Source organism: Bos javanicus, chromosome 9 (genome assembly GCF_032452875.1).
Source record: "Bos javanicus breed banteng chromosome 9, ARS-OSU_banteng_1.0, whole genome shotgun sequence".
NCBI lineage: Eukaryota > Metazoa > Chordata > Mammalia > Artiodactyla > Bovidae > Bos > Bos javanicus.
This window is the reverse complement of record NC_083876.1, coordinates 23,669,428-23,680,296: the sequence shown is the minus strand read 5'-3', so window position 1 is coordinate 23,680,296 and position 10,869 is coordinate 23,669,428. Positions and strand designations below refer to the sequence as shown.

The 10,869-nt window shown below is 43.8% G+C and overlaps 1 protein-coding gene across 16 annotated transcripts in view; it reads left to right on the top strand.

Moving 5' to 3' along the window:
- The first annotated feature begins 2,544 nt into the window (after nt 1–2,544).
- Nucleotides 2,545–10,869, top strand: part of SNAP91 (synaptosome associated protein 91) — a 169,277-nt gene continuing 160,952 nt past the window's right edge. For 3 of the 16 annotated variants that reach the window (XM_061427321.1, XM_061427326.1, XM_061427318.1), the window contains exons 1-2: nt 2,750–2,898; nt 3,844–4,003. In XM_061427321.1, the coding sequence (XP_061283305.1) occupies nt 3,874–4,003 (130 nt within the window). In that variant the 5' untranslated portion in view covers nt 2,750–2,898; nt 3,844–3,873. Of the gene's footprint in view, nt 2,646–2,746; nt 2,899–3,220; nt 3,395–3,843; nt 4,004–10,869 lie in introns of those variants that run through there. The other 13 variants (XM_061427323.1, XM_061427322.1, XM_061427328.1 and 10 more) reach the window with 9 other exon arrangements.

Genomic DNA, 10,869 nt, shown 5'->3' with positions numbered 1-10,869 from the left:
TATGCCCATTTTTTCAAGAGTTTTAATCATAAATGGGTGCTGAAATTTGTCAAAGGCTTTTTCTGCATCTATTGAGATGATCATATAGTTTTTATCTTTTAATTTGTTAACATGGTGTATCACATTGATTTGCATATATTAAAGAATGCTTGCATCCCTGGAAGAAATCCAAGTTGATCATGGTATATGAGCTTTCTGATGTGTTGCTGAATTCTGTTTGCTAAAATTTTGTCTAGGAGTTTTCCATCTATGTTCATCAGTGATTTTGGCCTGTAGTTTTCTTTGTCTGGTTTTGGTATCAAGGTGATGGTGGCCTGGTAGAATGAGTTTGGAAGTGTTCCTTCCTCTGTAATTTTTTGAAAGAGTTTTAGAAGGCTTGGCATTAGCTCTTCTCTAAATGTTTGATAGAATTCTCATGTGAAGCCACCTGGTCCTGCTGCTGCTGCTGCTAAGTCGCTTCAGTCGAGTCCGACTGTGCGACCCCATAGACGGCAACCCACCAGGCTCCACCGTTTCTGGGATTCTCCAGGCAAGAACACTGGAGTGTGTTACCATTTCCTTCTCCAATGCATCAAAGTGAAAAGTGAAAGTGAAGTCGCTCAGTTGTGTCTAACTCTTTGTGATCCCCATGAACTGCAGCCTACCAGGCTCCTCTGTCCATGGGATTTTCCAGGCAAGAGTACTGGAGTGAGTTGCCATTGCCTTCTCCACATCTGGTCCTGGGCTTTTGTTTTTGGGAGATTTTTTTTTTTTTATCACAGCTCCAATTTCAGTGCTTGTAATTGGGTTGTATATAATTTCTATTTCTTCTTGCTTCAGTCTTGGAAGATTGAACTTTTCTAAGAATTTGTCCATTTCTTTCAGGTTATCTATTTTATTGCCATATAGTTGTTCATAATAGTCTCTTGGAATCTTTTGTATTTCTGCATTGTCTGTTGTAACCTTTCCTTTTTCATGAAATGTGCATTTTAAATATTACTAATATTTCTTATTATGCAGTCTGCTGTCTGATGATATTGCCATTCTAGTTCTTTTTATCAGACTTATTGAGGTATAATTTACATACAATAAACTCACCAATTGTTGGAGTACAAACTGGTAAGCTTTGAGTAATATATGCAGTTGTGTAACTATTATCTCAATCATGATATAGAGCATTTTCATCACTTCAAAAATGTTAACTTCTGCCCCTTTGCAGTCTATTTCTTCCCCTACCCCTGGCATCTGACATGCTCTGTCTCTATAATTTTGCCTTTTTCAGAATGTTATATAGTCACAACATAAGCAGCGTGTGGGGTTGGGCTTCTTTGATGTAGCATAGTACACCTGAGACTCATTTATGTTCTTTGTTCCCTGTTATTGCTTAATAATATTTCACGTGTGGTTATATACACACTTTGTTTATCCTCTTACCACTAGAATGACATTCTTCCAGTTTGGTGCCGCCATATAAAGCTGTTACAAAATTTGAGGACAAGGTTTTGAATCGAAGTTTTTTTTTTTTTCTTATTTAAATATCTAGGTGTGGTACTGCTAGGTATGGGAAGACCAGCATTTAGAACCTGACAAAGGTAGTCTTGAGTTGTCTTTCTTCAGTCTTCACGCTTACAATTAATGCTAGAATCAGTCCCAACCGTTACAAAATCATGCCTTTGCGTACTCAACCCTTTACCAAATGAAAGAAAGCATAAACAAAGCCAGGAACAATGGCAAGAAAATTCACAAGTGAAGTTCTGATCTCGATTCTACCGCGAGAATTTAAAAGATTTTTTAGTTTAAGGTAAACAACAATCTCAGAAACTGTCAGCACGTGAAACCATTAACGTAGCCAAATCCCTGTTTAGAAATCCATGTATAGAATTCAAATACACTTAACATAGTCAAAGACTATATTCAAGTGGGAAAAATTAAAAGTGCAAAAGAGTTTTCCTTACGCACCTAAAATACTACTCTGCATATGATCTGGAACGGGATCGATAGTCTTGTTAACTATGCGTCCTTGTAGTAGACTTCAGTATGCGTTTAAGACCAAAGTGGCGAGAGAATTAACTACCCACGCGAGCTCCCAACTAAAACAGACAAGTGGAGGCGCTCCAAGGAGTTGGGGACACACAGGTAACGGCCCTGTCGGCCAACAGAATTTGACATTTTCAAATCGTCCTGCCCATCGAGGCCTCTGCTGTCTTTGGCCGGCGGGAGAATCAGATGTAGGGGAGGAAGGGCTGGGTTCTTCCAGGCAGTGCGCGACGACGCCCAGCCCCGGCGTGCACCGAGCAGAACTCGCGGACCTCACTAGCCGGGCTGCGCCAACGCCCCCGCCGCCCGGGCGTATCCTGCAGACGGCCGGCAGGTGTGCGCGGTGCGCGCGCGCGCATTGCGTGCCGGGTGCGGGTCCAGGGAGCAGACGGGCTGCCGGGCGCCTCGCGGAGGGTGGTTGGCTGGGCGGGTGTCGGCCTCCCCGCCTCCCTCCTCTCTGCTCGCGCCTGCCGGGGATGCTCGCGCGCGGCCCCCTTGCCTGGAAGCTCGCGGCCCCGGGGGGGCGGCGTGTGTGAGTAGCTGGGAGGGGGCCGCGAGGCGCTGCGTGGAGAGCTCGCCCCGGTTTGTCCGCCGCCGTCACCTGACTCGTCGGAGCAACCACAGCTGAGGTGGGGGCGGGGATGGGGCCGCAGCGCGGAGGGCTGGGGAGACGCGGCAGCGGGCGGGTGCGGCTGGCTCCTGGGGCCACGGCGGCGGGCGCAGGGACCGCGGAGCCGAGGGCGGGGGCTGGGCCGGGGCTGGAGGCATCGCGCCCCGGGGCACCGGGTCCGCGCGCGGCCGCACACACCCACCCGGCGCGACTTCCTTCGGCGACCCGGGCTCCGCTCATCCTGCGGCGGGCAGCGCCGCTCCTGGGGCGGGGTGAGTACCGGGGCGCCGGCTCGGGCCTCTCTGCGCGCTCGGGCCGCGCGGGGAGCGGGAGGGGATAATCCTAGGGCGCGAGGAAGGGCAGCGGCCGGGTGACAGCTCCGCGGCGCGCTCGAGGGCGGCCGGGGGGCTGGGCTGGGGCTGTCAGCCCTTCTGTACTCCGCTGTCAGGAGGGGCGAGGCGCTCCGAGACTCGGGCGCCTCCGCAGAGCCCCGGGGCGGCCCTTGCGGTGGGGCTTTGGGAACGAGGGGAGGGGGCTCCGGGCTGAGGGCCTCGGCGGGGCCCCGGAGACGGCGGCGAGGAGGGAAGGGGAGGCGGACGCGTAACATGGCGCAACGATAGGATAATCTCCGCTGCTACCGAGCGGGGCCGAGCCGGTTGCTGCAGCGGCGCGGGGAGGAGGAGGGAGGCGGCCACAGCTAGGGTATCCGGTCCATTCTCCGAAGCCGGCGGGCTGCTCGGAAGGGACGCTGCGGCGGGGAGGCGAGAGGTGGGCGCAGGGCGGGCGCGGCGCCTAGGGAATAACCCGCACGCACACGGTGGCTGGTCTGGCACCGGAGATCAGGTTGCGGGGAAAGTGCTGTTGGACAGAGGGGCGCGGAGGGGTGAGGCGGGCAGCATGGGGGTCGGGTAGGGGAGGGAAGTGGAGGGTCGTTCGGGGACATTGTCGTGATGCTGGCGCCGGATCCGCGCTGAGGTTCCTGGAGGGGACCTTGTCTCGCTCAAGGCCTTCCCCCTCCCCCAGCCCCCGCCAGACCGCGTCGCCGGTGCGGGGCTTAGCTTGCTGCTGGCTCCGGCAAGGTGGTACCAGGGCGGGGACGGAGAACAGAGCCTCCGTGCGGCTGGAGGAGGCAAGGCCTGGGTGCTCGAAGGGTCAAGTCTGCGGCTTAAAGCAGGACCATCTTCCCCCTCCCCCCGCTCCCCCCTCTTTCCCCGCAGAAGAGGAGGCGGTAGACGCGGCCGGAGAAGATGTCGGGCCAAACGCTCACGGATCGGATCGCCGCGGCTCAGTACAGCGTGACAGGCTCCGCTGTAGCCAGAGCGGTCTGCAAAGCCACTACTCATGAAGTGATGGGCCCCAAGAAAAAGCACCTGGACTGTAAGCCTCTTTATATAAGTGGGACATGCGCACGGCCGAGGCGCTCTGGACGCGTGCGGCGCGGCCTGGGCTCGCTGGCGGCTTATGCTGCATCCATGCGACCTCGGAGCCGGGCTGTCCCTCACTAAGCTCAGAATCTCCCACTGTCGAGGTGTCGCCGTGGGTCAGCCCTGAAACCTTGTCTTTGAGCCATTTTTTTTTTCTCCTACTGATCTCCAAGGTTTTAGTGGAGAAAAGAAAGAAATACGTGTATATATTTACAAACACACTTTAAGATACCAAGAAATTGTGTATTATGGTTAAGGCGCTTTTCACCTCTTTTTTTTTTAAACCCCCTTTTCACCCCGCCCCCCTTCTCCAGTCCACATTAGAAGAAACCAGGGGTTGCACACTCGAAGGTCAAATCTATCACCGTAGTTGTTTCTTACATTTGGGGTAGTTTTAAAAATAGTGTCATCTCTTTCAGTGCTGCTGCTGAGGTTCAGTGCGTGTGTGTTGTATGTCACCACAGCAAACTGAAATAAAGTTAAGGTCCTGAATGAGGAAATTGCACTTCACAGATAATGGAGATTTCATTTTCCACATCCTGGCACACTTCTTTGTCCCATTCTCAGGAACTGCTGGGCGGAATGGCCATGCTGTGGCACAAAATGGTTGTGCTTTGCCAGCATTTGAGATGGTGCAATTTTAAATGAAAACATTCAGTTCATATTTTGTTTTAAAAAAACTTGGTTATTTGATGGGAAAGGCTTTAATCTAGTTTGGAATCTGTTTCTAAAGTAAAGATTTCATTGGATTAACGTAGTAAATGTTTTGTTATTGAAGGGCTAATAGGGACCCTTAGAAAAAGGCTTTCACCTGCTTTGAGTAGTGAGGCTCCTTACAAGTAATAATATATTCTGTAGTTACTGTTCGGTCTTTTGGACCTGCTTAGAATCTATCCTCCTGTGTTGTTTGTTGGTAAAGGTCAGTGTTGGCATGAGAGGCACGGTCTAGCTGTACCCACTTCCCATCTGGCTTCCTTTGCCCATTTTCAGATTTTCTTATGCTTTAGGCCTTCCCCAGTGTCTGCCTTGTGCAACTGAGAAAATGAAAGCACTGTAAGAATTGACTCTGGTCCTGCTACAAGCAAAGCTTGATGAAGCTTGTAGCTGGATGATGTAAGGATTCTCCAGGCTTGCAAACCTGTTGTCTCATAAAAATGAATAATTTTGCTTCTAGAAGCTTGTCTGAGGGGGACACACTATTACTCTCTTCCAGAGAGAATCTTTTACAAAACGTGATTATGGTATTGTATGTTATCCATGCAGTGTGGGGTAAGAGGTCAGCTGGGCCAGGACCCCTAACACAAGTGGAAATTATAAATTCATGACCAGCTCGTTTTGCTGCAGTGTGCTGAATCATTTAGCCATGTTTCCATCAGTTTCCCCAACTCTGAAAGGATGACTCATGTCTGAAAGGTAGGTGTCAGTGTAGCCAATCCTCATAATAGAAAAAGCTATAGGTTGTGGATTTGCTAAATGGTTTGAAAATGATAGATCCATATATTGATACCTTTCAGAGAACATTCCAAGGTTTGAGACTTTCCTTAAATATGTTTCAGAGAAAGATTGACTCTTCATAGTCACCTTAATCTTTTGATCTTGGAAAACCTTTTATAAATTTTCCAGGTGGCAGGTTTTTCAGTATCGCCCTCATATGTTAGTGAGTGAGGTGATTCTGAAGATGTGGAATATAGGGGGAAGCTTCCATATTTAGAGAACTCAGCTGAAGGAGGAACTTGTATCAGATTATTAAGATGAGGAATCATAAGAGCTAAACATTTATTGAGCAGTTACTATGTGCCAGGCACTGAGCTTTACATTTCTAATTTATCTTTGCATAATAGGTTCAGAGAAGGTAACTAATATTCATAGCTTTTAACCACTGCACTTAACTACCATGTGTGGTTTTTTTTTAGTAATATTCTCTAGTGAGAGGGGGGAAAGGAACCATATGAACTGGAATGGTCTAATCTTTAGAATACCCATCCTGTTTGCATGGCTTTGTGTGAAATTGAGCATCACAACTCCACATACTTATTGTAATTTTTATGATAGGCATGAAAAATTTTTATTCTTTCATTTTAAAAAATGAGCAAAAGCCAAGAACTGAGGAGTATTGGTCTTTCTCTTTAACATTTTACTTTTCCAATAAGGCATAAAATAGGTTATCTTCATTTAAAGTCAACCTTAGGGTGGAATTTGGAAAGATATGTATCAAGTTACTGATATGACCTATTTTAATTAAACGTGATATGGAAAATCTCAACATATAAATGAATAATGTTATATGTATATGCATTGTAGGAAGGCATCTTTGTACAGAATTCTTTGTAATGTTCCTTTCAGTAACAGTAGATGACCTTAGTAATTTATTCACAGGTTTCCAGTAACACACGAGTTTTAAAAGTGAGTCACGGCAGTTATTAAAACATGCAAACATATAGCTAAGTTTTTCTGTGGGCACTGAAATAATCTTAAGATTATTTGGTCATGAAAATATTAAATACTAGTTAGGAGGAAAAGAGCACAAAATACAGAGTTGAGGCAATGACCCAAAAAAGTTTTTGCTAGTTGGATTTGTATGTAATTTTGCAGTTTGGAGTTCAGATTAGAAGGTTGTAAGAACAGAGTTAATGGTTCTGTGATTTAAAAAAAAAACAAACCTTGGGTTAATTTGGGCTCAGAATCTTTATGAAATGTGTACTTAATATTATTTAAAATACTGGTTTAAAAGATAATTTTTTCTGTTTGGGTTGATAGGCCACAAAAATTATTGTTAACTATGGTAATCTATAAAATAAGGCTTAATGATACATGATTTATGCTTTTGGAGGAATGATTTGTTAACATCTGGAGACAGAATTTCATATAATAAGAAGGCAGAGAAATAAGGAAACTGGACAAATATTCTCAATTTTTTCCCCTTGTTTTCAATAATAGTATGTTTCTTGGGGGAAAAATATGTTCAGAAAAGTTTCTCCATAATCAGAAGTTATATATGAAATTTAAAGGATATGATTAAGGATAGAATCCTTAATAATCTAAATAAGGATTCTGTGTTTTCAGGTTCTTTTAGATTATGTAAAGCTTTTATTCCACACTCTACTAGAATAATGTTGCCCTTTGCACATGAAAATTAAACACCTAATCAACGTTTGGAGAAGGAAATGGCAACCCACTCCAGTATTCTTGCCTGGAGAATCCCATGGACAGAGGATGGGCTACAATCTGGGGGGTCGCAAAGAGTTGGACACAACTGACTGAACCTGCAGTCAGTGTTACTTTGACATTAGTTTTTTTGTACATCCTTTCCCTGTAACATTGTGTACCTATTTGATTGCACATAGAATATCCAGGACTTGGCAAGCATTCACCTACTTGGTTACATTACATTACAAAATGTAAACTATTTTACATTTCCATTGTTTTTCTGGTTCTGTTTTGTAGTTGATGGCCTAAGGGATAACCCAGGTCAAATAATACAGCAACATGATCCAGTGTAACATCCAGTGCTTACTTACCCAAATTCTGTGTCAGGGTTAAAGAACAACAACAAAATAAGGGTTGACCCAGAGTAACACCCGCAGGGAGAATTTGGGAAGTTTTACAGCCCTGGTATAAGATTACTTTTGGTTAACTGCTCTTATGAACAATTTCTATGTATATACTACTATATTGTTAAAATACCCTGCTTAAGGTTGTGAAAATTTCAATCTTAGAGATTATTATCAACATAAAGCCAAACCGTATGAAAAGCCAAATCGCTTATCAGTAATCCTATTTTTTTTCCATTTTAAACCTCTTGAGAGTTTTTAATAATGAGCTTATTCTACTAATAAGTAATTCAAGTTCTAAAGCTTATGTTTGAGAGATATTGACATTTATAAATGATTCTTTCCCTCCAAAAATAAGAAAAAAATAAGATTGTATTTCTTACAAGAATATCAGGTAAAGGTAATAAGAGATATAGAGTATATTTTGATTCAAGGCAGATATTGGCAAATGACCACAGAAGTCCTGCCACTTTAACTTCATTTATAAAATATTTGCTAATACGTAAGAAATTTTATGAGTGAACAGAATGAACAATTAAATAAAAAATGTATTTGCTTTACATAGGCTTCTTTAGGATATAACATCTAAAATATATTTTCATTTATAGAAGTGCTATTTGTATACTGATTCAGTTGATCAGTTCAGTTTTCAGTTGCTCATCGTATCTGTATTTGTGATAACTTAAAAGATTTCTATAGTGCTAATATCAAAAGTGTAAGCTAAGCTTACTGAGTAAAATTAATGTGCAGCAGTGTATAAAAGCTTACTGAATACTAGGGTAACTTGCTATATGAGAAGTGTGCTAACTTGCTGTAAATGAATTTTATTTTGATTTCAGTTCTCATTTAACTATTTGTTATTGTCCAAAGAAACCCTCTAATTTTTTAGACCAAGGCATATTTTGTTCCTCCTCCTTGATTTCAACAGAAGCCCAAGCCCGCGTGGAAGTGGTTTAGAACAGTCTATGTTATTAGTTAGATAGTCAGGAAGAGATGGAAATGGCAACCCACTCCAGTGTTCTTGCCTGGAGAATCCCAGGGACTGGGGAGCCTCGTGGGCTGCTGTCTGTGGGGTCACACAGTCAGACATGACTGAAGCGACTTAGCAGCAGCAGCAGCAGCAGCAGCAGGAAGAGATGAGGGAAATAGACTTCTAAAGACATTCGACACCATTATCATTCATACCTTAAATCTGAAAGGGTCCAATTGTGTGGCCCTGTGACATTCTCAGACGATGATCAGCATCCCAGGAGGGGAGAAGAGCTCTTGCGAGGTGGAGAGGTTAGCAGGAGCAGAAGAAGAGTGGCAAAGAGTCTTAGGTCATATCAGGGAGCTTGCCCTAGAAATGATTTAAAATATTGGGTTGGCCAAAAAGTTCATTCATACCTCTCAGGAAGGTGGTCTGGGAAAACCCAAATGAACTTTTTGGCCAACCCAATAATTAAGTAGGCTTTATATCAGTTATCGGAACAATAAAGATCTTTTCCTGGATCTTTTTACTTCCCACATTTTCAGAGAAATATTTTTTATGGTATAATGTTCAATATCTTTGGGTCACTTTAGTTTTTTCTTTCCCTTTTGAGATCAGTGTGGTTAGCAGATACTTTCTTAGAACCAGTATAAAACTGATAAATCATTTTTTTAGAAGTTACTCTAGTGATTTAAGAGATTGTGTATATGAAAAAATATGTAAAACTATGTATGCAGTAGGTACAGTCATATTGTAATTGCAAAATTAGCTTCCTGCATTTTAGATTAAAATCTAGATGTTTGGTTCATTGCCATATTAGTTTCAATGTTTAATAAATGGTTGTTGAAGTCTTAATTTGAAATTTAATCTGTGCACTTAGTTGTCATGGGTCTTTCCCTTAGCTTTTCACAAGTAAGTGAGGTGAAGTGAAATAAGTCACTCAGTCATGTCCAACTCTTTGGGACCCCATGGACTACACAGTCCTTGGAATTCTCCAGGCCAGAATACTGGAGTGGGTACCCTTTCCCTTCTCCAGGGGATCTTCCCAACCCAGGGATTCAACCCAGGTCTCCCACACTGCAGGCAGATACTTTACCAGCTGAGCCACAGGGGAAGCCCATGAATACTGGAATGGATATACTATCCCTTCTACAGTCCATGGAATTCTCCAGGCCAGAATACTGGAGTGGGCCGCCTTTCCTTTCTCTGGGGGATCTTCCCAACCCAGGAATTGAACCAGGATCTCCTGCATTGCAGGCAGATTCTTTACCAACTGAGCTATGAGAGAAGCCCTTCACAAGTAAATATCCTTTTAAATATCTTACCTCCTCTCTTCAAATTGGTTGATGTTGGGAGAGGGTGTTCTTTGGAGCTTACCTTGGTTTTAATAACTTGGTAAAGAAGGTCAAATGTGACAGGTAACCATGTTCCCTGAGGGCAGAGAATGCTTTCCTTACAGAGTTGTATTTTAGATGATTCAACTCCTGAGCCAGCAGCTCCCCAGAGAACCTTGCATATAATCTGAATGCAGTTAAATAATTTGAAAAGCCGCATTTCTTGCCATTAAAAAATGTTTATTCTCAAGTTTCACTTTGTTTGTAAATTTATTTCTCTTTACGAGGAATACTTTGCTTGCTTGTAAGGGACATGTTGGCTATCTGATTTTCTTTGGTGCTAATGTGGAAGTTTCTCTATCTTGTGCTTTTCGTAAAGGGGAGAAGAGTTGAATGGCGTACTCAGTGTCAATTACGTGATGACCTATAAGTGAAAAATGATGGAATCTTCCTTGGAGCAGTTGGATGAAAGTGCAAACCAGAGAGAGTTATAACCTGAAGCCTGCAGCATAGCTCTTTTTCCTGCTTTCTCTTCCATTTGTGCCAAGTGTGTGAGGATCCTCCTGTCCCCCTCCCCTGTTCTCCCATATGTCCTTAAGATTTCTCTATTATGCATCTTTAAGAAGGCTCCGATGTCTTCTAAGAGATCTTGTGATGTGCCATTCCCAGCAGAGAGAAGCTAGAAGCTAGATCTTTGCTTTGTGTGGTTTTGCCTTGGGGCCTGATCATTTGTTTTTTTCCCTAGGATTAGCACTTTTATTTTAAGGTATAACTCTTCTCCTTTCTGCATCAGTTATTTTGTGTCATCTGTATCTTAAACTTCTCTCTCTGGCTCTCTCATGAAATTTTCAAGTATCTCCCTTGAAAACAAACAAACAGAACCTCCTACACACAACTCTCCTTGAATTCTATGACCTTTTCCAGCAACCAACCTGTCATCCCCTTGCTTTTCTTTCACAACCAA